Below are 25994 nucleotides of genomic sequence, written 5' to 3'. Positions count from 1 at the left end.
AAAAATTATTTCAATACTTTGAGTTCAGTGTCCTAGAGATTAATTGGTATCCTTCAATAATTTTTTAGCTTATTGAGTAAAAGAACTCTATAGATGGTTGCTTACTTAAATATGCAGATTCTGAGCAATATCCAGCCTGGGTTTTCACGACATTCCCCATTGTAGGATTCAGAAGATAGTTTTGCAGCAAATTTCATATTCTTATTTCTGTTTAATAGGAAGTTACTGATCCTGAAAAAGGATTTATAGAGGACGACAAGGTTACTTTTGAAGTCTATGTTCAAGCAGATGCTCCACATGGAGTGGCGTAAGTATCTTTTAAAAACAAAACAAAAACCCCTCTCTTGAGTAGAAATACATAGTAAACCAATGTACAGAAAAGTCAACCTTTAGAACATTCATTTGAGTTTCAGTTGAACTATCTAATTTTATTAGTAATATATGGTACTGTTCATGAGAGGATCACAAAGCACTTTTTCAGAATTAATTGATGAAGCATCTCAAGGGAAATATACCCATGTTTCGAAAGCTGCATAGAGATTTTTGTGCCAATAGCTTCTCCACCTGTGTTGCTCAATGCAACCTTCTGTAACTTTACTTGGTGCATAACACTTTTCAGTATGTATAAACTAATTTTATTTTTCAGTTTAAAATTACCTACAGTCTTTGCCATTGTGGTCTTGAAACTCTTGGTGTTAATGTGTGGTTGCCACCATCAGTGGTTCGAACACCTAGTTTTAATCCTGCTTTACTGTTTAAGTTTTAAAACTGCCTTCCCTGATGCTGAGTTCTTATACTACTGGATGCCACTTTTCAGCAAGATGGCTGCTATGAACTGCAAATTTTAATTTAAAAATTGAATTTTAAATAAAGATAACTAATGAAATGCTTGTCACTCTGGGAGCCTTCAGAAAATCGTAAAAAAGGAAATTTAACAAGAATATCCCTTTGTTTATAGAATATTGGAATCCTAAGAGCATGTGGTGACAGGCAGTTGTGATGTGTAATCTGTTTTATTCAGACAGAATGTAATACTAAGGAACACATAACTTCTGTTAATAGAGCTGATTAGCTTAGAACAGGGGTTCTCAAACTTAATTGCACTGCGACCCCCTACTGACAACAAAAATGACTACACGACCCCAGGGCCTGACCCTGTCCTAGTCCCGCCACCCTGGGTGGGGAGGCCAAAGCCGGAGCCCCACTGCCTTGGATGCGGAGGGGCAGTCAAAGCTAAAGCCCAAGGGCTTCAGCCTGAGGCAGGGGGCCTGTAATCTGAGCCCCGCTGCCCAGGGTTGAAACCCTTAGACTTCGGCCTCAAGTGATGAGACTCAGGCTTTGGCCCTGGGTCCCAGCAAATCTAAGTCAACCATCGCGACCCTATTAAAATGGAATTGCGACCCCCTTTGGGGTTGCAACCCACAGTTTGAGAACCACTGCCCTAGAACAAATGTTCTGTAGAAATATATCTGCATTATAGTTAAGTTTTTTATATATATAATCAAATGTAGTTTTAACCATTAACTGCTTTGCAGGTGGGATTCAAAGAAGCACACGGGATATGTTGGGTTAAAGAACCAGGGAGCAACCTGTTACATGAACAGTTTATTACAGACTTTATTTTTCACAAATCAGCTACGAAAGGTAACTAAATAGCATTGTAATTTCATTTCAAATATTTAAATAGCAAAAATGATATATTTCAAAATAGCTTTTGTTTTAAATAGCTTTCCATCCTATTTTTCCCCCCATACTACCATTTTTTGTTTTCTCCTTTTCAAAAGAATCCCCTCCTTTCTGTAAAACTTCAGAGCACAATAGCCCAATTTGATCATTATTCTGCTTTTTCAAAGTGGTTCCCAATCTCTCTGTTAGCTCCTTTTTCTGTAACTCAGTAAACAAATGGCTTTGTCAAGTAGCTAGAAAAGGTGGTTACAACATCATTTGTTGCATCCAACGAAGTGGGTATTCACCCACGAAAGCTCATGCTGCAAAACGTCTGTTAGTCTATAAGGTGCCACAGGTTTCTTTGTTGCTTTTACAGATCCAGACTAACACGGCTACCCCTCTGATACTTAACATCATTGTAGTTAGTGTACTCCAAACCTGATAAACTGCAGTTTGATTAACTTCTGGTAATAGAAATCCAGTTTTAGTGGACTTGTATCAGGCCAGATCTGAGAACTTGTCTTAATACTTACGTGTGTTTACATGGGTTTATTGGGTTGGGTCTTTTTTAAAAAATAAGCTAAATATCTTTATACATGCCAAGACTTGAGTTAAGGATCCGTTGCGGCACTGCTTTATTTGTTGGTGATGCCAAAGTTTGTTTCAGGAAAAGGAGACTTTAACTTAGCCCTTTGCAGCAGGGAAGATAAAGGAATAATTTTCAATGCTTAATTTTCAATCTGTTGGACACACACACACACACACACACACACACTCTCCTCTTTATAAAGTCTATATATCTGTTAATGACTTCACTCTTTAAAACAGTTCATAATAATCTTTTCTGTTTTGCTTCACAAGTTACACACACTTATTTTTCAGTGTTGCTTATGTGTTCATTTATTCTTCTTGTTTTTTTATATAGTACAGCTAAATTATTGGTAGCTACAGCTAGTATCTTTCCTTACGTAATGGTGGTACTAAAACAGTATTGACCTGTATTTTGGGAGGTTTAAACGTAATTTAATTTTGATTTCAGTGCATTATTTTTGCTTACATGCTTTATTTTCTTTTTGCATGTCTGCTTGTATTTTCTAAAATGTCTTATCAAAAGAAAACTAGCTCTTGCTAGCAAAATATTTATTCTTATAAATACCTCAAGAAAGCAACATGGAAATGCTATATCCTAGTACATCCTAGTAATCCTCGTACATGTAAAATAGTGCCTGGGATAACAAAACCTTACTTTTTTTTTTTTTAAACTTGCTGAATAAATTAGTGTTAAACCCTTGCTAGTCAGAAGAGGGTATTTGCATTAAGCAATCCTGACTCAAAATAATTTGGTCTAGGGAAGGTCTCCATTGATTTTAGTATATCCTACTGTTATACCAATATAATAAAAACCAGCAGGATCTTATTAAGAGGGATAAGGCAAAGATGCCACTTTTATTATAAATATAATAATAAAGCAAAAGATAAAAGTAAACAACGCTGTTTGACTAATTCCTATTACTACTTATTCCTTACACACACACATTCATTCACACATTCATTCACACACATTCATTCACACAATCATTTATTCAAGTTCTGTATAGGTGTTATAGTTACCAGCCTAGAAGTTGCTCATGCCAAGTTACTGGCCAGGTATCTTGGTGATGAGGATGGAGCCGAGTCTGTGTCAGATGCACCTGATGCTCCTGGAGGCTGGCAGCAGAACCAGAGACTCAAAGTCCTCAGTCTTTGGAGTTCATTCTTATAGGCATTAATTCCTGTTAGTCTATGGGAGCTGTTTCATCCTGCTGTTGCTGACTCAATCAGCAGATGGCACATTCCTGGTGGCTCCACATTGTCTAAAGTGGCACATTCCTAGTGGCTTCACACTGTCCAACGTTTGTGTTTCTCATCCTTCCAGGGTGATCCCAGTTTACCCTCCGGGGGTTGTCTGGTGGTCCACTTGACACATTCTTTGGCCAATGGATACTCCCTTTCTAGGCTGGCACCTCCCTAACCATTCATGCACCTCAAGCATTCATCAACATACATTCCATATCTTAACCATATTTTAATTTATTGTCTCCACCACTTTTGGGGTGTGTGTTAATTCATCTGAGACTCCCGGCCCTGTAATCACAGAGGTCGGGGTCTGTTTGTTTACATTGTATCAATTACAGCCTAAGGCTAGCATAGTGTTTACATCAAGAACAAAGTCAATTAACTTGTTTGTAAGTTTTACATAGTAATAGAGTATCTTTCACAGGACAGATACAATCAATATTTTCTGCAGACAGGAGCTTACAAGTTTTAACAGAAGAACTAAAAGATTTTTGTACTTGGTGAAACTGGGGGGTCACTGTCACTTGGGGGAATCACTGTTGGTACCTTCTTTAATATCCCTACACTACCACTTTGGGACATGATTGCATATGACGAAGTGGGTATTCACCCACGAAAGCTCATGCTCCAAAACATCTGTTAATCTATAAGGTGCCACAGGATTCTTTGCTGCTTTGATAGATAAAATTTAAATTATTATTCTCCAACAATCCACAAAAAAGTGTCTACTCTAACTTTGAATATCTCCAATGATGGAAGATTCCATATTCTCTCTTGGCAGCTCAGTTTTTCCTTTATGATATAGCCTATTTTCCAATCTTTTTAATTACTATTAATAATAGTATTACCATAGTCCCCAGGAGCCCTAGTGATGGACCAGGACCCCACTGCTTTCTGTGGTTTTGTTTCTCTCTCCTTTATTGCTGTACTGTGTGGCTTGTTCTGTAACATAGTATCAAAAATAGAACACATGCCTCTGAATACTTGGATTGTTTTTGCATGATACACAAGTTAATTTTATCTTCTTTGAGTGGCTGCAGATATGTGTTCCACTCAGGTGTGCGTGCGCATCCAGCACATCAAAGCCAGAGAAATTTGCCTTGCTGTATTTGCAGGGATGGCACTCACACCCTTCGCTTTATAGCCCCTCCCCTAGCTACAGAAGGGCAGCTCTGCCCCAAGCCCCATCAGTTACTTCTCACTGCTCAGGGCTAGAGTCGAAGCACTCTAGGTAATGTTTCTTCACACTGCCCCTTTTCCTCTGTCGTTGAGACCTTCTTGCAAATAGTTTAGTAAGTTGTTTATTAGTGGTACCGTAGGTTGGTCAGTTTGGTTATTTAGCTGTAGTTTTCTGGTGGAATGCCTTCACCAGGATTTAAACATTGCCCATCGTGTGGAGAGGCTATTCTGAATAGTGATCCCCCCATGTAGTGTTTATTGTACCTTGGAGAGGGGTACATTTAGGACAGGGGTTCTGTCTGTAAGAACATGACACTGGTGGCAAGGGACTTGAGATGCAAGCAGAACCTGACTGAGCAAGCCAGGAGGCTGATGTCTGCACTGGAGACAGTACCAGCTTCTCAGCCATCATCAGTGCTGTAGCGTGTTGACGTTCCTTGGCAGGACTAAGAGACCTCCTGTAGCAGGAAGAGAAGTATAGGGGCTCTTGGCCCGCTACTTATTGGCCACTATCCACTCGGAATCTCTTGGACACTCCTCTTTCCTTTTGGTCCCGATCTTCAGCCCACTGTAGAGTAAAATGGCTTAACCAACCAGAAATATTTGTGAATGGTACAGACTTTTCTTCTAGTCTTCTTCCTACCATTGTTCACCAGAAAAAAATTTAGTCCCATCAATTTCTACAGAATTCAAGTTTTTATTTTATTTTATAAGCAAATTTGTTTTGAGTTTTTATGTACACTGCATGAAAACTAATGTAGTGTTCTGAGCAAGGTGAAATTAATAGGACTTTATTAGCTTTTACTGATGCTGTTCAGAATCCTGTGAACAAAAATGAAATTGTCTCAATAATCCAACTGGAAAATCAGTGAGTATTAGGAAAGGCAAGTACTTGAGTTACTCATGGGGAGTCAGATACTAAAATGGAGCCTGCGGGAAAGCTAATCGAGAAAAGACCTTTTCTTCCCTTTTCCTCCCTCTCCCCTCCTCCTTCCCCACCTGCAATTTCCCAACAGCAGTCTAAAATGGCAGAGACCCTATCCCCCCCCAAAAACAGCAGCCATGAGGCTGAGAAGGTGTGGCAAGGGACCAAGACACTTCCTCTCCTTGAGCAGTTAGAGGGGGAAGAACTTTCAACTTTTGTATTGGCCTGTGGCTGGGAGATGTCTGATTAAATCCGAACCCACCATCATCATCTAAACAAGGCCCAGGGACAGAGCTTCTCACAAAGACTTTGCCCTTGGATCTTACTGGTGGAGCCTCTCCACCCTAGTGTTCTGTCTCTGCTTCTAGCTAATAGGTTCAGTCCTGCAGCTAGAACATAATAGTAATTTTTTCAAGCTTTGTGCTAATTCTCTTGATCATGCCTTAGGGCCTTAGACAAATGTTTGTAATTTCAGCCTAAGTGATTTAGGTTTGTTCCTTCCTGATCTGGCTCTGCTTTGACCTCTCCCTTTCCTTGTCATCATCTAATGTATTTTGTTACTCAGTAGTTACTTTGCCTGAGATTTCACAAAAAAGGATGAAGTATTTCCTCCCCTTTCTTGTCATGGTGTTTGCTTTTCCTCTGTTAAGCAATGGATTTAAACTTTCCTTTAATGTTGTCTCGCTTGTATAAGTTTTTCTTGTTCCTCTTTATATGTGTTCTGCATAGTACCTGATTATGTGCCTCTTCTTTTCAGACTTTGTCCCCACATGTTTTTACTATTCTCTTGCATTCATCCCCAGAGGGGGAACATCTCAGGTTTTAATTTGAGATTGTTGTTTGCCGAATGTATTTAAATGCCTTATTTCTTGATTTTGAGGCAAATTTTTCAGAGTTTTGAGTGAACTGGGCATTTCAGTGAGATGGTTTATGAGGGAAGATATATAGATTGTTTATCTGGGCTGGAAATTCAGACTGAACTTTGAGTAATAGGCTGATTTTATCCTAAATTACACAAGCAGAGGGGAAAAGCAAGAGAAGCATATAAATTAAATATCACGTTGATAACATACAATAGAAACATTTGTTGTTTGCAGTGGTGGTGTAACTGTGTTGGTCTCAGAATATTAGAGAGACAAGGGCGAGGGGGAGGGGGAGGTCCAGCTTCTTTTGGTGAAAGAGACAAGCTTTCAAGCTACACAGAGCTGGTCTTCAAGTCAGATTTGTGTAGCTGAAGAAGAGCTCTGTGTAGCTGGGAGGCTTGTCTTTTTCACCAACAGAAGTTGGTAAAATAAGATATTATCTCACCCACTTTGTGTGTCTTAATAGAAACATTTAGCATTTAACAAAGTATATACTAATGTATTTAGTCAATGGCAGTTTGAATTTACTTCAAATTTATCAATCAGCATAATGATTGGATATATATATATAAAAAGGAACTAATTGCTTTCCATAGATGCCTCTGAAAATGGAATGAAATAAATATACAGAGCTTGATTTTTCAGAAGGGCTGAGCACACCGTTCCTATTGATTTTTGGGCACTCAGCACTATTGAAGATCAGGACAATTGTCTTTTGTTTTGAGGCCTGTTGTCGATAATTTTGACTTATCAGGGAGCTGGAAATTTTCATGCCTAAGTCTGATATTGTCATACTTAATGTGTTTGTTTATATATAGTATAAGTATGTGTATATATATTAGACTTGGTTTTGGCTAACAAGAAGAAATTGGTTGCAAATCTGAAGGTGGAAGGCAAGTTGGGCAAAAGTGATAATGAAATAATAGATTTCCTGATTCTAAGGAATGGAAGGAATGAGCAGCAGAATGAGGATGATGGACTTCAGAAAAGCATATTTTAAGAAACTCAGAAAAGTGATTGGTAAGGTCCCAAGGAAAAAGGAGTATAGGAGAGCTGGCAGTTTCTCAGAGGCAATATTAAAGGCGCAACAGGAAATTATCCTGATGTGAATGAAGGATAGGAATAATAGCTTCAGTCTTCACTAAAAAGATTAATTGTGACTACATACTTAAGACAGTTAATATTAACAACAAGGAGGGAAGAAAACAAACCAGAATAGGGAAAGAACAGGTTGAAGAATATTTAGATAGTTAGATGTATTCAAGTCAGCGAGGCCTGAAAAGATTCGCCTTAGGGTACTTAAGAAACTAGCTGAAGCAATCTCAGAACAGAGACTGGGAATGGTTGGGTCATTACACTAATTGATTCTATTTCCCTATGTTAAGTTCTCCTCACACCTTCTATGGTCATCTCAATTATCACTTCAAAGGTTTTTTTTTCCTGCTGACGATAGCTCATCTCAATTGATTGGACTCTTCCAGTTGGTATGCATACTTTCACCTTTTCATGTTCTCTGTATTTATAAATATCTCATGTCTGTGTGTTCCATTCTATGCATCTGAAGAAGTGAGCTGTAGCCCACGAAAGCTTATGCTGAAATAAACTGGTTAGTATCTAAGGTGCCACAAGTACTCCCAATCTCAGAACTGTTAGTGATTATCTTCAAAAACTCATGGAAGACAAGTGAGGTCCCTGAGGGCAAGAGAAAGGTAAACATAGTACCTATCTTTTAAAAGGGAAACAAAGAGGACACAGAGAATTAGACCAGTCTAACTTAAGTTCTTGAAAAGATACTGAAACAAATTACCAAACAATAAATTTGTAAGCATCTAGAGGATAATAGGGTGGTAAGTATTAAGCAACATGGGTTTGTCAAAAACAAATCATGCCCAACCAACTTAGTTTTCTTCTTTCAGAGGATTATTGGCATAGTGGCTAGGAGGAAATAGTAGACATGATGTATCTTAATTTTAGTAAGTTATCTGACACAGTCTCACGTGACGTTTTCATAAGCAAATTAGGGAAGTGTGGCCTAGATGAAATTTCTGTAAGATGGCTGCACAATTGATTGGGGGAAAAAAAAAGTTCTCAAAGTGTAGTTATCAATTATTCATTGTCAGTCTCAGAGGATTTATCTAGTAGCATCCTGCAAGGGTCTGTCCAGGGTATTTACTAGTCAATAATTTCCTTAATGTCTTGGATAATGAAGTAGAGTATGTGCTTATAAATTTTATGGATGACAGTAAGCTGGGGGGGGGGGGAGTGGGGTGTTACTAGTACTTTGAAGTACAGGATTACAATTCAAAAGGACCGTGAAAAATTGGAGAATTGGTCTGAGATCAACACAAGGACATTTAATAAAGACAAGTGCAAAATACTACACCCAAGAAGGAAAAAAATCAGGAGCACAAATACAAAATAGCAAATAACTGGCTAGGCATTAGTACTGCAGAAAATGATCTAGGGTTATAGTGGATCGCAAATTGAATACAATTAAACAACATGATGGAGTTGTAAAAAGGCTAGTATCATTGTGGGGTGTAAACAGGAGTGTTGTATATATGACGCAGGAAGTAACTGTCCCAGTTTACTTAGCACTGTTGAGGCCTACTCTGGAATATATCCAGTTTTGGGTGCCATGCTTCAAGAACGATGTGGACAAACTGGAGAGAGCCTAGAGGAGAGCACCAAAAATGATAAAAGTCTTAGAAAATATGACCTGTGAGGAAAGGTTTAAAATACCTGATCATATTTAGTCTTGAGAAAAGACTGGACCTGATAGCAGTCTTCAGATATGTTCAGGATTGTTGCAAAGCAGATGGTGATAAATTGTTCTCGTTGACCACTGACGGTAGGACAAGAAGGAATCGGCTTAATCTGCAGCAAGAGATATTTAGGTTAGATATTAAGAAAAACTTTCTAACTATAAGGATATGTAAGTATTGGGATAGGTTGTAGAATCTAGTATGCACTTTTTTGGGGGGGAAATATATACACACACACTGTCTAAATATTGTGTGCGTTTATATCTATATTTTTTCCCAAAAACACGTTTTGATAAACTAGTTCTGGTGATTTATCTTACATTTGTCTGCACTGCATTTAATAAAATTCGGTTTTATATAGATATTTTATTTTGGTTAAACAGTGTGACTGGTGTCAGTCCATATCTCACCAGTTTTCTGTATGTGCTTTGTGAAAAGGAGGTTTTCATAGACATTAAAAAGGTGTCATGAATCACTGCTAATATTATGAGCCTGTAATATGTAAGACTCAAGATCATGGATCCGTTTCTTTTACTACCTTTGCACAAGGATAAATCATATGGACTGAACCTGCAAGGTGCTGAGCTCTCTCTGCCCCCAACATTAAATTGAAAAATAACTTATGCAGTTGAAAATAGAGCGAGAATTCTGGCTTATGTATACCTGAATTGGAATTTGGCCAGGACAGCAGGGTTAATGCTTCTAGAAAATACAGCTTTTTGGTTGAGTGATGAGGGTAGAGAACCCCTGCCCAGAACTTTCTCTCTCTGGGGTTACTTTGTGAGGTACTTGGGTACCAATGAAAAGTGTAGTATAAATACGTAGATGCTTTTACAGAAAATTTTAGGTGCTATGACCTGGGCATATAAATTATACCATTACTAATTACGATCAAGTTTGGAGCACAGCCATTCCCAAAGTACATGTTTCCTTCTCAGAGTTTTATAAAGAAGATTGAATTACTGAATTGGTGGAAGTAACTGGATGCAAAATTTGTTGAACTACTATTCTTGATTTTTGAATCAGTAGCTGGTTTGGAAAGAAAAAGGAAAGCAGAATAACTAGTCATCTTGTTTGAAGTAGCTAAGCCAGTAATAAGAACAGGAGTACTTGTGGCACCTTAGAGACCAAAAAATTTATTTGAGCATAAGCTTTCAGCCCACTTCATCGGATGTATAGAATGGAACATATAAGAAGAGTGTGTGTGTGTGTGTGTGTGTGTATCCATACACCTCTTGTCAACTGTCTATAACTGTGTGTGTGTGTGTGTGTGTATATATATATATATATACACACACACACACACACACACACAGAAGATGCCATACCAGCTCTAAGAGGCTAATTAATTAAGATGACCTGTTATCAGCAGGAAAAAACTTTTGTAGTGATAATCAAGATGGTCAGTTGCAGACAGTTGACAAGAGGTGTATGGATAGTTATCATAGGGCTTGGCTACACTTACAAATTTGCAGCGCTGCAGCAGGGTGTGAAAACACACCCTCTGCAGCGCTGCAAATTGCGGCGCTGCAAAGCGCCAGTGTAGTCAAAGCCCCAGCACTGGGAGCCGCGCTCCCAGCGCTGTCCGTTATTCCCCACAGGGAGGTGGAGTACGGACAGCGCTGGGAGAGCTTTCTCCCAGCGCTGGTGCTTTGACTACACTTAGCGCTTCAAAGCGCTGCCGTGGCAGCGCTTTGAAGTGTAAGTGTAGCAATAGCCATAAGGAAAAAAATTCAAGTAGTGTAATGACTCAGCCATTCCCAGTCTCTATTCAAGCCAGAGTTAATGGTATCTAATTTGCAAATCAATTCAAGCTCAGCAGTTTCTGGTTGGAGTCTGTTTTTGAAGTCTTTCTGTTGCAAATTTGCCACCTTCAGGTCTGTTACTGAGTGGCCAGAGAGGTTGAAGTCTTCTGCTGGTTTTTGTGTGTTATGATTCCTGATGTCAGACTTGTGTCCATTTATTCTTTTGCGTAGCGACTGTCCGGTTTGGCCAATGTACATGGCAGAGGGGCATTGTTGGCACATGATGGCATATATCACATTAGCCAGTAATGTTTCTAGTGCTGGGGTGGAGACTCTGCAGAGTACTGATGATTTGTGTTTACCGCACAAAAGTGCCAAATAGTCCCTCTTTACCATCAGGATGCTGATTTACATATAGTTTCCCTATGATACGGAGTTTAATTGGTGAGTTGTCCTCTTCCATACACTCAGATCATGTAAATCAGAACTGGAAGAGGGGACATAATAGCGTGGAATCATGCTGCATATTTATACTGTTGCCTGCTTGTCCGTAATTTTTATCTGCAATATCATTTATTGTATCCAGTATGATAGGACTTTCACTTTCTTGTGGAGACTATTCCACAGTCTAATAGATTCACTGTCCAGAAGTTTTCCAGAATTCAGAAATATTATCCTGTATTATTTTTATCCCATTACTTTAGTTATTCTGCTGCTACTCTCCTCATTGTAACATGTTAAATTCCTGGTCCTGCTAAATATTTACATTTTATGTATATTTGAAGTCTGTTATTGGGCTCCTCTCCTTTGCTGTTACCTCCTCAGATCTTCTAATCTTCTTAATTGGTCCCTCAACTCTTTAACAATTTTTGTTGCTCTTTTCTAGACTCCCTTATTTTGTCTGTATCAGTCTAATCTATTTAATTTGTTTAATCTGGTTCCCCTCACCACTGTATCTGAGCGCTTCACAAACATGAATGAATTTGCCTTGCCAATGCTCTAATTATATATGGAAATATTATTAGCCCCATTTTACATATGCAGAGCTGAGGCACAGGATAGATTAAGTGACTTGCCCAAGGTTGCTCAGGAAGTCTGTGGCAGAACCAGGAATTGAACCACATTTTCTCAATCCTGGTTCAGTGCTTTAATCACAAGACCCTACACCTTTTTATTGTGCTGCTCAGAAGTGAATGCAGTCTATCATGTACCTGCTGCTTGAAGTGATGTTTCTTCAGTTTTCTGCCCAAAATTGCTTTTTTTTTTTTGTGGCCCTATCCTATTACAAGCTCTTGTCTAATTTTCTCTCTACTATTGCCCCTATTCTCTCTTAACATTAATGCTTCCTAAATTTGTCTCCCCATTTTAATATCTGTATTTGGGAGTTCTTCTTCAAGTGATTGCTCAGGTGTATTCCACAGTAGGTGTGCATGCTCGCCACGTGCACCGGTGCCGGAAGTTTTCCCCTGAGCAGTACCCATATGGAGGGGAGCACCACTGCGACCCCTGGAGTGGTGCCTCTGTATTGCGCTATAAGGGGAGCTGCGCACTCCCCCCACCCTCAGTTCCTTCTTGCCGCCAGTGAAGGTAGTCGGAACTTCGTGCTCCAGCCTTGCTGCAGCTTCTCTAGTTAACCTTAGTAGTACAGTTCTTCCAATAGTTAAATAGTTTTCTCCAGTTAGTTGTCTGGGCTCGGGGCATGCCCCATGCCCCAGGCTTCAAGTTGTGCGACTCCTGTCGCAGTTGTATGCCAAGAAGCGACCCGCACATTCAGTGTATCTGTTGCTTGGGTGAGACCCACGTAAGTGAGCGCTGTAGGATCTGCAGATCATTCAAGCCCCGAACTAAGAAGGAGAGGGACAGCCCACGATCCCCCTCAGGACCCAGGCCTCCGACTCACGTTGAGTGGTCCCGTCCGCGCGTGCCTCCCCTCTGGTGAGGATGCCGTCGACTCCGGAGGCTGCACAGGCCGCGTGTGACATCTTAACCCTCCTGCTACATGGGGCGCCACCTGAGATGGGCCCCCAGTCTCGAGGGAAGCCGCCACTGGGAGCACAACAGCCCTCCCCGACGCGGCACAGTCCCTGCTCCGAGGATTGCTCACCGCCTCACTCGATGCAGTCTTCCCACAGCTCGCGCCAGCCCTCTACCCAGCTCAGGCTTACTGGCTCGCCGCCCGTGAAGGAGCCTTGGGGCTCCTCCACGCCCCGCAACCGGGGACTCAGGCACCAGCATAAACGATGCTGACACTCCTCCTCGCACCGCAGCTACCGAAGCCGATCTCGACGCCACCAACGTAGATACTCCGATTCAAGTTCCCGCTCTACCAGACATTGCACGCAGGACTCCTCTTGAGATTCTCCAGCACCAAAGCATCGTAGCTCTGGCCGCTGGCACAAGTACAGAAGCAGCTCCTCGGACAGGTACTGATCCTTGTCGTCGACGTCCCGGTCACGCGGACAGCACCGTTGCAGACACCATCGCTCTCGCCACTCCTACAGTACCATATGGTCGACGGTGACCTCAGCATCGGCACCCAGCCGCTCGTCTTCAAGTCGTGCGGTTCAGCGAGAACAAACTGCGCCTCCTGGCCCCCAAGTCGGTCAGTGGCACAGCACACCGTGACAGGGGCAGTGGTGTCAATGGTCACCATGGCCGCAGATGCCCGCCCAGGCAAGCTCTTGCTCGGTGGCCAGAGCATCCCAGGTTCCTTCGGCCTCCCCTCCTCAGCAGAGGGAAAAGTCAACGGGTCTCGAGCCGACAGCACCGCACCCGGACTCTGACCTGGGCATCGATCCACCAGTACCCCCCGATGCCCTAGGCACCGTGCCGGTCCCCTCACCAGCACGGGAGGAGGCCATAACGGCACCGCCACCCGTCCCATAGGAGGACTTCAAGGCTCACCAGGAGCTCCTTAAGCGGGTGGTGTCCAATCTCCAGCTCCGGGCTGAGGAGATGGAGGAGCCATCTGACTCTCTTTTTAATATGCTCTCGTCCTTGGCACCGGGCCAGGTGGCCCTGCCTCTCCATCAGGGGGTAGCCAATATCTCAACTGCTCTGTGGCAAACCCCTGCTTCCTTGGCCCCCATCTCCAAAAAAGCGGAGAGAAAATACTTTGTGCCAGCTAAGGACCACAAGTACCTGTATTCCCACCTGGCACCTAACTCCCTGGTGGTGGAATCAGTGAACCACCGGGAACGTCACGGTCAACCCACCCCCAAGGACAAGGATGCCCGGAGACTGGATATGTTTGGCAGGAAGATTTATTCCTTGGCAAGTTTCCAGCTCAGGGTGGCCAACCATCAAGCCCTACTGAGGCAGTATGACTTCAGTCTATGGGGGTCCCTACCAAAGTTTGAACCTCTCCTCCCGGAGCGGGACAAAAAGGAGTTCAGGGCTCTGGTAGAGGAAGGAGCGGCAGCGGCTAAAGCAGCCCTCCAGGCGGCATCTGACGTGGCCGACATGGCAGCCCGCTCGATGGCTTCCTCCATATCCATGCGCAGGGCATGGTGGCTTCTCTGCAAAGTCCCAGTCCTTGATGCAGGACCTTCCCTTTGACAGGAAAGGTTGTTCGCGGACCAAACTGATGGGATGAAAGACTCCCGCACCACCCTGCAAACCTTGGGCCTGTACGTCCCTCTGGCGAAGGACAAGCCCAGGCTGCAGGCTTCGGCTCCACCGCTACAGTCCCCCTCCCAAGAGACCAAGGGAACAGAGGCGTAGGTCCCAACGTCAGTGCCGCTCGGCCCCACTCCCAGGCCCCTCGAAGGGCAAAAGGCAGGGAAAGAGGCAGTTGTGACTCTTTGCGGGGGGCCACCGGGCTTGTTGCCAGGGAAGCCCTCCAGTTAATAAAGTTTGTGTTCTGCAACCATTTATCTGCCTTCCTCGTGAAGTGGTCCCATATAACGTCGGACCAGTGGGTCTTCAACACTATCTCCAAGGGCTACATGTTGCAGTTCACCTCACACCCCCACCCCCCACCCTGGGTGAGCCTCGGGGACCCGGAGCACGCCCATCTCCTAGACCAGGAGGTGGCACGCCTCCTCTGCCTGAGGGCGGTAAAAAGTGTACTGGTAGAATTCCAGGGCGGGGGTTTCTACTCCTGGTATTTCCTGATCCCGAAGGCAAAAGGGGGACTCAGACCCATCCTAGACCTACGGGATCTCAACAATTTTATGGTCCACTGCAGGTTCCGAATGGTATCCCTGGCCTCTGTCGTTCCCTCCCAGGACCCGGGGGGATTGATTCGCAGCCCTGGACCTCCAAGACGCATATTTCCATATCCATATATTTGAGGGGCACAGGCACTTCCTCCAATTCCTGGTAGCGGGGGACCATTACCAGTTCACAGTCCTTCCGTTTGGCCTTTCCATGGCTCCCAGGGTTTTCACCAAATGCATGGCAGTGGTAGCAGCCTACCTCTGGAGGAGAGGGGTGCAGATCTTCCCATACCTGGATGATTGGCTTCTCAAAGGCGCCTCCTGGTACCAAGTGCAGGCCCAGGTGGGACTTCTCCTGTCCATGTGCACAGATCTCGGCCTAGTGGTAAACGAGACCAAGTCTATGTTAGTTCCGGTTCAGGACATAGAATTCATAGGGGCGCTACTGGACTCATTAGAGGCCACAGCCTCTCTTGCCCAAGACAGGTTCGAGACCCTCAAAGGTCTCATTGCCTCGGTCATGGCCTTCGCCGTTATGACGGTGAGGGCGTGCCTTCAGATCCTTGGGCACATGGCAGCGTGCACATACGTGGTTCGCCACACCAGGCTCAGAATGAGGCCCCTCCAGCTCTGGCTGGCCTCCCAGTATTCCCAGGCCCGGGACGGGTTGGACAAAGTTGTCACGATACCGTCCCAGGTAGTTGCTGCCCTTCAATGGTGGTCCCTCCCACGCAACATGCTACAAGAGGTCCCCTTCCGAGAAATCTCCCCCTCACTAGACCTGGTGTCGGATGCCTCGGTCCTGGGCTGGGGGGCCCATATAGGGAGCATTCAAACACAAGGGAGATGGCCGGCCTCAGAATTATCCCTACACATAAACGTCAGGGAGCTCAAGGCAATGCGGTTGGCATGCATAGCTTTCAGTGGGCACCTTCGCAGGAAGGTGGTCAGAGTCCTCACGGACAATACGGCTGCAATGTATTACATCAACAGGCAGGGAGGAACGCTCTCCTCGGCCCTATGCCTGGAAGCCCTGAACCTGTGGGAGTTCTGTATAGGCTACGATATCTCCCTGCGAGCCTTCCCCCTACCCAGCGTCTGCAATGTGCGAGCCGATCACCTCAGCAGGGTTTTTCCCACCAGTACAAGTGGTCACTCCACTGGGCGGTCGTCCTACAGCTCTTCGGGGAGTGGGGAGTTCCCTGCGTCGACCTCTTTGCAACTGATCAGAACCGGCGCTGCCCTCAGTTCTGCTCCAGGGGAGGGGCAGGAAGGGGGGCGATCTTGGACACTTTCCTCCTTCAGTGGTCGGTCCAACTTTTCTGTGCCTTTCCACCTTTCCCTCTAATAGGCAAAGTCCTGCAAAAAGTAAAAGCAGACAGGACGCAGGTCATCCTCGTCAACACTGGTACGGGACCCTCGTGCAACTCTTAGTGGCTCCCCTGCGGAGACTGCCGCTTTGCCCAGATCCCCTCTCCCAGAAAGGGGGATGCCTCCTCCACCCCAACCTGGACATGCTTCACCTGACAGCGTGGTTGCTCCGTGGTTAGATGAGGAGGATGGGAGGTGTTCAGAGAACGTCAGATGAGTTCTGTTGGAAAGCAGAAAGCCATCCACACGATGGATGTAGCTAGCCAAATGGTACAGGTTCTCTAGGCGGGCGGGGGGGTGGGGAACCTCCCCATTGTCCACATCGCTCCCACTCATTCTCGATTACCTTGTCCCTTAGGACCCAAGGGCTAGCGCCCGCCTCCATCAGGGTGCATTTGGCAACCGTATCGGACTTCCACCCCCCGGTACAGGGCCACTCGGTCTTTTCCCACCATATGACCCTGCCTTTTAAAGGGCCTGGATCGTTCATTTCCATATGCCAGGCCCCCTGTCCCCAATTGGATCTAAACCTAGTGTTATCCTGCCTCATGGGTCCTCCCTTTGAACCCTTGGCCACGTATTCCTGGTCCCACCTGTCATGGAAGGTAGCATTCCTTGTTGCAATCACATCAGCTCGTCATGTCTCGGAGCTTAGGGCCTTGTCCTCGGAACCCCTGTATACGGTCTTCCACAAGGATAGATGTGCGTAGGGCACTGGCTTTTTACCTGGACCAAACCAGGCTGTTCGTTGCGTCGGCCAAACGTATGAGGGGGCAACCAATTTCAACCTAGTGCCTTTCCCGCTTGATCACCTCATGCATACGCACATGTTATGACCTGGCAGGGTTCCCCTGCCGCCTATTGTTAAGGCACATTCTACGAGAGCTCAGGCCTCATCGGCTGCCTATGTAGCTCACATCCCTATCTAGGACATATGTAGAGCTGCCACCTGGTCCTCTGTCCACACCTTTTCTTTGCATTATACAATTGTCTCCCAAACACGGGATGATGCCGGGTTTGGTAGGGCGGTACTCCATCCCGGAAACCCTTAAACTCCTACCCACCTCCATCACGTATAGCTTGGATTCACCTACTGTCGAATACACATGAGCAATCACTTGAAGAAGAAAGGACAGTTACCTGTTCCATAATTGGCATTCTTCGAAACGTGTTGCTCAGGTGTATTCCACATCCAGCCCTCCTTCCCCTCTGTCGGAGTTGTCTGGCAAGAAGGAACCGAGGGTGAGGGGAGTGCGCAGCTCCCCTTATCGCGTGATATAGAGGCGCCACTCCAGGGGTTGCAGCGATGCTCCCCACCGTACGGGTACTGTTACGGGAAAAATTTGCAGCACCTACCTGAGCAACACATCTCGAAGAATGCCAGTTATGGAACAGGTAACTGTCCTTTATCTTTCCATTTTTCTAAACTGAATCGCATTGCCTGCTCATATTTCCTAATCCCTTTTGGTTCCTTTTTATAATTTCTCTGTTGTTCTTGACCCTTTCAAGTTTAGAGTAATCAGTGAAATTAGTTAGCGTGCTGTTCACTCCCTCTTCCAAATGATTAATGAAGATGTTAAATAAGAATGGATCTAGCACTGATCCCCAAAGCCTCTTTTGATGTGCCTCACTGAACACACACGCTTTTGTTATTGTCCTTTCTACCTTCACATAGTTTTCTATCATATAAAACCAAATTGGAAAAAAAAAGTCATTTTCAAATAGGTTGTAGTATTGTACAATATATGTCAAATCCTACTGTGATGATTTCATGGACATACAGTGTATGGTGCATTGTTTAAAGGAATTATTGAACTCTTCAGTACATTTACTTTTTTAAAAACTATAAATGATTAGAAAAGTTTATAGTGAGCATATTCAATTGATTTTCTTTATCTACCATGCTTTGGAGAACCACAAATAAGGTAAGTAATAGTTTTCACAGTAAACCACATTAGGAGATTTGTGCCAGATTATTCTGCTGTGTTAATTGATTAGGTCTATGAAACAAATCTGAGCAGGAACAAGTGATGAATTGAACAATATGAGCACTAAACACATTTTCTTAAATACTAATTGAACTAAATATTTTGTAGGCTGTGTACATGATGCCCACAGAAGGAGATGACTCATCCAAAAGTGTTCCTTTAGCATTGCAGAGAGTTTTCTATGAACTTCAGCACAGTGACAAACCAGTAGGAACTAAAAAGCTAACAAAATCCTTTGGGTAAGTGTCAGAACTTTAAAATATTTTGTAGGATATAGCAAAGGTCTTAATAAAACTTTTCCACATTTCTGCTAAAAAGTATTTTTGCTTTGTGTAAAGGTAAATTAAGGATAGCTTAGAAAGGTATAGAGAAGAGTCTGATAGCGGTCCATGGTGGTTCTTTCCTAATATGACTTTTATTAATATTTCTTAGTTTACCAATAAAAACATTTCTCTGACAACACTAAGGTCAGCTGAACTGAAAATCAAATGTTTTCTTGTACATAACCATCAGCCATCTACAGCAATAAAGATCTGGTTTTATAATTTATCTAGTGGATGATGCATTTGGCTATACAGAAAACAGAGTGGAATTGTGTACTTAAAATTGTAAATGGTGTCTTGGGCCGTGGAGAAGTACCCTTTTTATCAAATTTATATAATATAATCAAAAGAAATAATAATTTGCCTTTCTATAACCTTTAGTGGCCCTGCATTGATTTGATGACCATTGTAGAACTTATTTGTGACCAAAATAAGGTTTTTAACATGTACAGAACACAAGTGCAGTACCAACATCCCATTTCTGTCACGTCTCCCTATAACCTGTTTAGTGATTTTAGAACATGAAATATGTACCTGTGGCACCGAGTAGATGTGCCACTTCATTCAAATTACCTTATTTGTATCCACTCCTTTCTAGTTCCTTCTCTCTAATTTTGTCCCACCCAGTATCCAGTTTCTATTATCTTTTCAGTCTAGTATCATGTTGTAATATGGTCTGACAAATTTATAAATTTAAATCTGAGATTATCCTAAATAGATCTATCCTAAATCCACTTTGGTAGTGAATTAAAATAATTCACAATTAGGCACATTTATTCCGGAATAAGAGCATCCACTAATGGAGTTGATCAGAAGTAGATAATCTTCTTTAAATTCATACCCTATCTTATTCCAGATTAGGGATTTGTCTACACATGAAAGTTAGAGGTCAAGATCCAACAGAAACCTTTTAGTCTGCTGCTTTGTGCTTATGCATTTACGTCACAATTATGGCTTCTTTCAGTGTGTTGGGACCAAATTTATAGTTATGGTATAAACAAATTGAGATACATTTTCCTTGTGTTGCATTGTATTAGCCAACTAGTTTCTTGCTTTATTGCTTTCTAGATTGCCCATTCAAATAGAAGCAACTGTGGCTTTTAAAATAGGTTCAGATATTCAAGTATGATCTTTTTCAGGTAGCTGCATCTCTTATGGCAGCCCACAGCACATTTTCACCACTTACAACATTACTGAAGGAAATTGTGGTCCCTGACCACACGGTTTCTCGTAACATAGATCAAAATGCTGGGGATAGGGACATGGGCCCGGGGCTGTTCTCGAGCGTCCTGACCCTCTGCCCAGGGCAGGTAAAGGGTCCAGAGCTTCCCATAGCAGCCCCAGGCTCCTTGGGTGGTTCTTACCACAGCCTAGCTCCAGCTTCTGGTCTGGCTGGGGGAGGGAGCAGAGGGGCAGGGCCCCGGGGGGAGGAGCAGGGGATAGGGCCATGTTGCTGATGCCCCCCCCCCACTTCTACCCAGGTTACTGCGGGAGGCCCCCAAATTGGCCTGGGCCCTGTAGACCCGTGCATTAATCTGCCACTCCTACTGAGGTGCAGGGATTAAGTATGCAAAATTACCATGTGGAAGGTCACTGCTTCTGGTAACAGACTTGGGCTCTCAAATACTGTGATGTTGGCTGCAACATAAGCACTTAGATATGGCTCATTTTGTTTCTGACACTAGCTATTAGCTTTGGTTTGCTTCTTTCTTATAAGGTCAATAAAGTTTAGTATGGTGTTATAACATTCCTTTTTAAGGCAATGCAATAGAGGGAATTTTTGCTTGTTATGCCAACTGTGACTTTGTAGTAGATTTCCACCGAGTTCAAAGGGAGTTCTGAATGGAGAACACTTGCTACCTAGCCCTCCACTTCTGAAGTCTAGAAGCTCTGCTCCAGTGTTGGCACTTGGAGCAGAGGGGACTCTGAAATATTTGGGGACAGGCAAAGCATGGCTTAGAGCCACTCACTTTTCATAAGAACAGAACATAAGAACATGAGAACGGCCGTACCGGGTCAGACCAAAGGTCCATCTAGCCCAGTATCTGTCTACCGACAGTGGCCAATGCCAGGTGCCCCAGAGGGAGTGAACCTAACAGGCAATGATCAAGTGATCGCTCTTCTGCCATCCATCTCCATCCTCTGACGAACAGAGGCTAGGGACACCATTCTTACCCATCCTAGCTAATAGCCATTTATGGACTTAGCCACCATTAATTTATCCAGTCCCGTTTTAAACACTGTTATAGTCCTAGCCTTCACAACCTCCTCAGGTAAGGAGTTCCACAAGTTGACTGTGCGCTGCGTGAAGAAGAACTTCCTTTTATTTGTTTTAAACCTGCTGCCTATTAATTTCATTTGGTGACCCCTAGTTCTTGTATTATGGGAATAAGTAAATAACTTTTCCTTATCCACTTTCTCAACATCACTCATGATTTTATATACCTCTATCATATCCCCCCCTTAGTCTTCTCTTTTCCAAGCTGAAGAGTCCTAGCCTCTTTAATCTTTCCTCGTATGGGAGCCTCTCTAACCCCCTAATCATTTTAGTTGCCCTTTTCTGAACCTTTTCTAGTGCTAGAATATCTTTTTTGAGGTGAGGAGACCACATCTGTACACAGTATTCGAGATGTGGACGTACCATGGATTTATATAAGGGCAATAATATATTCTCAGTCTTATTCTCTGTCCCCTTTTTAATGATTTCTAACATCCTGTTTGCTTTTTTGACCGCCTCTGCACACTGCGTGGACATCTTCAGAGAACTATCCATGATGACGCCAAGATCTTTTTCCTGACTCGTTGTAGCTAAATTAGCCCCCATCATGTTGTATGTATAGTTGGGGTTATTTTTTCCAATGTGCATTACTTTACATTTATCCACATTAAATTTCATTTGCCATTTTGTTGCCCAATCACTTAGTTTTGTGAGATCTTTTTGAAGTTCTTCACAATCTGCTTTGGTCTTAACTATCTTGAGTAATTTAGTATCATCTGCAAACTTTGCCACCTCACTGTTTACCCCTTTCTCCAGATCATTTATGAATAAATTGAATAGGATTGGTCCTAGGACTGACCCTTGGGGAACACCACTAGTTACCCCTCTCCATTCTGAGAATGTACCATTAATTCCTACCCTTTGTTCCCTGTCCTTTAACCAGTTCTCAATCCATGAAAGGACCTTCCCTTTTATCCCATGACAGCTTAATTTACGTAAGAGCCTTTGGTGAGGGACCTTGTCAAAGGCTTGCTGGAAATCTAAGTACACGATGACCTTCTTGAAGGCTCCCTAGGAATGAGTCAGCCTAGCTGACCCCACTCCCCCTTTTTGCAGCAGCTTCTGAGCTTCACTGCCCCTCCTGTCCGTAAGGTGGTATCCCTCTCCCCCAGCAAGCTGGACAGTGCCCCTCTCTTGCCCTCCACTTTAAGGTGCGGTGTGGTAATTCTGCAGAATCTAGATTTGACTATCCACTGTAGCAAGTGTTGTCTTTGACCTGAGAAGCCAGTACTGCCCATTAGTTCTTAATTTGAAACATCTTTGTGTTTCATTGTTCATTTTAATGTTACACAATAATCAGATATTTATAGAGATGTAATTAATCCTTCTCTGTTTCATTTGTCTTTAATATGACTAGTGGCTAAAGCCCAGAACAGAGAGGCAAGAAATCTGTTTTCAGGTCTTAAGTATGCCACATATTTCCCATATGGCCTTGGGCAAGTCACTTAACCTCTTTGTGTCTCAGTTAACTTCATCTTTAAATTAATCTTTATAACGTTCTTTGAGATTTTCAGGTAGAGGGGTATAGAAGTATACATTGGTATATTATTCTGAAATTGTTAAAACAATTCTGAAGTTGTTCCATGTTTCCTCTACTTTAAAGTAAAACTAATAAAGAAGTTGTGATATTTGAAGGTGGATTTTCAAAAGTGCACAGTTTTGACTTAACTCTGCTTCCATCTGTTTTATGTTTGATGTCAATGGGAGCAGAGTTAGGCCAATACAGAGTACTTTCAAAATCCCAGTCTTAATGTCTGTCCTTTGATATATGTCTAGATGTGCAGTTTGACAAGGGATCTTTAAAAGCGACTTCTTTTCAGAGAAAAAATAAACTGTCAATAATTTTTTTGCAAATATCCTCATGTCCAGACCCTCACCAATCTTAAAACAAGAGAAAGTAGAATAAGATGTAGATATTAAGTGCCAAGACCACTGGTAATTTTAAGACAGGAACAGCTGATATTTACCTTTTGTAGAAGGCACTTGAGTGGATCACCCAATGGAATATTTTTGTAACAAAACGGCAGCATTTTTCAGGTCTATCTGGTTTTGAAATAGAATTATACAGGATGCCAGTTTCAGATCTTCCTTTATCTGACTGTTTATTTAAACTCTTATTCTAAAATTGAATTATCAGAATATTTTTTTAAAATGCTGGATTTCTGCACTTTTATAAAATAATGATGTTATTACTTGTTTGTCTTGTAAAGGTGGGAAACTTTAGACAGTTTCATGCAACATGATGTTCAGGAATTATGTCGAGTGGTAAGTTTCCAGCATCTCTTACTGATATCTGCATATATATATTTTTAGCTAAATTCCTATTAATACTGAAATTGATTCCTTAGATTAGAGTAAACCAAGGCTTAAAGAGTTCCATTTTACATGGCATCTTCCTTTCTAAATATAGCATGAGCTTTATGTGGCCTTTTATATGTATGGACCAGGGAGATAGGGGGACACAATTTGTAAGGGAAAGCAAAGTTTAGAAACAAAATATAGAAGACTTTTCAAATGTGCTGACTCTCCTTCTAAGGTCACATTGGAGAAATGCCATTTAAAGGTGGCTTGGAAAGGAAAATAATTACTGGATTTGTGCCCTTGTTTCTTTGAGGAATAAAGATGGTGGGAGAGAATTGGGTGCTTTTTTGAATAGTTTCTCTCTCCCCTTCTTCTAAATTAGAAATTCCAGTTTCTTTCTGGGTTGAAAGACTCTGACTGCAGAAATAGTTAAAGGGTGACAACACAAGAGCCAAACAAATTAGTTTACTTATGAGGGGAAAGATATTTGTAGTCTATTGAAAACTGTTTTATGTTTACATTTGGGAAAAGCTATACAACTAACATTATGAATAGAAATCTGTTAAAAGATTCAGCATCTTTGTTCCTTCAGTTAAATGAAAAGTGTTCACAGTGGTCCTCTTAACAAAACCAGGGAAGTCCAGATGTTATATTCCTGATATTTCTAAAAGGCACAAGCCCAATTTAAAAAAAATATTTTGAAGGTACTCTGCTTGAGGATTTTATCCTGCTGTTCTAGTGCATCACAGACTTTTGCAAAGTTCTTCAAATCTAAGGGGAAATGGCATGGGGATAGCCGTGAAAGGATTTGGGGGGAAAGGAGGACTTAAAGGATTAATAGAAAGGAGAAGTGACTAATGAGTAGCACAAGAAAAAGTGAAGTCCCCAAAGTTTCACCATTAAATTAAAATTATATACTTTAAGTAAACAAATTCAGAAAAAGATAGTTCAGGCTGTATAACAGTGCAAATCTAATTTCTTTCAGTTGCTTGATAATGTGGAAAATAAAATGAAAGGCACGTGTGTAGAGGGCACTATCCCTAAATTATTCAGAGGAAAGATGGTGGTATGTATTTAGTCAGTTAACAAATTTTTAAAATTAATTATGATGTTTGTACATATTGAAATCCTATCTTTATTTTTGTTTGCAGTCTTACATTCAATGCAAACACGTAGACTATCGGTCTGAACGAATAGAGGATTATTATGACATCCAGCTAAGTATAAAGGGAAAGAAAAATAGTAAGTGATATGTATTCTATATACACAAATTAAATTTGGGGGCTGATTTTCAGAGATGCTTAGCACCCACCTACCTCATTGACTTCAAATAGATTTGCAAGGGCTCATCACTTTGGAAAATAAGGCCTTTGATTTCATAAGTAGGTGTCTCAGCATGAAGATACCTCACAGATTTTTCTATTTAGAGCAGTGGTTCTCAAACTTTTGTACTGGTGACCCCTTTCACACAGCAAGCCTCTGAATGTGGCCCCTCCCTCCCCATATGTAATAACCTTGAGACCCCCTGTGGGGTCATGACCCCCAGTTTGAGAACCCATGATTTAGAGAGATTCTGCTTGCATTGGCCACATTTTCTTTTTTCCTTTCCCCTCATTTCTTGTTAGGATCATCTTGTATTTTAAGAGTTCATCTATTTTTCCTACTAACTCATCTTCTGATGTCATAATATTTTGTAATACCCTGAATTAGTTGCTTCTGCAATAGTAATAATGTCACATGGATTATGATTTAAGTATAGTACTCCTGAGGCATTCTGCTCCAAAAAATAAAAAATTCTATGCACAATATTTTAAAATTCTGCAAGTTTTATTTGTCAGTAAATAAATGCAGAGGCTCCAGCATGGCAGGGGGAGCACAGGCCACAGAAAACTGCAAGATACATGAATTCTGCGCACATGTGCAGAATTCCCCCAGGAGTAGTATAGGCATGATCAACTAGAGCAGATGAATTTTTGAGTAACTCAGACCATTTTTACATACAAATGGAGATGTTTAATAAAAACCAAGAGAACAGCTGAGTCAAGCAGTGTAGCAGTTGCTAATTGTTAATTACATGAGCAAGTCATTGGAATGAAGGCAAGAAATATAGAGCCAGTTAAGACTTCAGTAAACCAAGCAGACGGTTCAAGGGGTTCCAGACATGTATTCCACTCATGTGCACGCGCACCCCAAAGCCAGAGAACGTTGCTTAACAGTACCCATTGGGGAAGTGCTTGAGCCCTCTGGACCTCATAACCACTCCCATGGCTTATGTAAGGGTGTCACTGCCCTGACCCCCGTTAGTCCCTTCTCAGTCTTTCCTGGCAGAGGGCCTCATAGTGGCTAAGACATTGCTACAGTCAGCACTGGATGTGGCAGACACCTCATCTAAGATTATGGCCTCAGCTGTGAAGGGTTCCTTGGGTGCAGAACTCTGGCATTGCTCCAGACATGCAACAGATCATAGATGTTTGTTTGGATAGTCTTTATTTTCTGAAAAGACAAATGAGGCATTACATTCTTTTAAGGATGCCAGGACCATGTTATAGTTCTTAGGCGTTTATATCCCAGCAATTAATGGTTGCCAGTCTG

The 25994-nt window shown here is 42.5% G+C and overlaps 1 protein-coding gene across 4 annotated transcripts in view; it reads left to right on the top strand.

The window, feature by feature from the left end:
* Positions 1 to 25994, top strand: part of USP7 (ubiquitin specific peptidase 7) — a 130917-nt gene that overhangs the window by 66943 nt on the left and 37980 nt on the right. For all 4 annotated transcript variants that reach the window (XM_044979430.1, XM_044979431.1, XM_044979428.1 and 1 more), the window contains 6 exons: positions 219 to 307; positions 1536 to 1644; positions 18609 to 18739; positions 23312 to 23366; positions 24388 to 24468; positions 24554 to 24644. In XM_044979430.1, coding sequence (XP_044835365.1) covers positions 219 to 307; positions 1536 to 1644; positions 18609 to 18739; positions 23312 to 23366; positions 24388 to 24468; positions 24554 to 24644 — 556 coding nt within the window. The remainder of the gene's footprint in view (positions 1 to 218; positions 308 to 1535; positions 1645 to 18608; positions 18740 to 23311; positions 23367 to 24387; positions 24469 to 24553; positions 24645 to 25994) is intronic.

Source organism: Mauremys mutica, chromosome 11, assembly GCF_020497125.1.
Source record: "Mauremys mutica isolate MM-2020 ecotype Southern chromosome 11, ASM2049712v1, whole genome shotgun sequence".
Taxonomy (NCBI): Eukaryota; Metazoa; Chordata; order Testudines; family Geoemydidae; genus Mauremys; species Mauremys mutica.
Note: the sequence above shows the minus strand (reverse complement) of the source record. Positions and strands in the feature narration are given on the sequence as shown.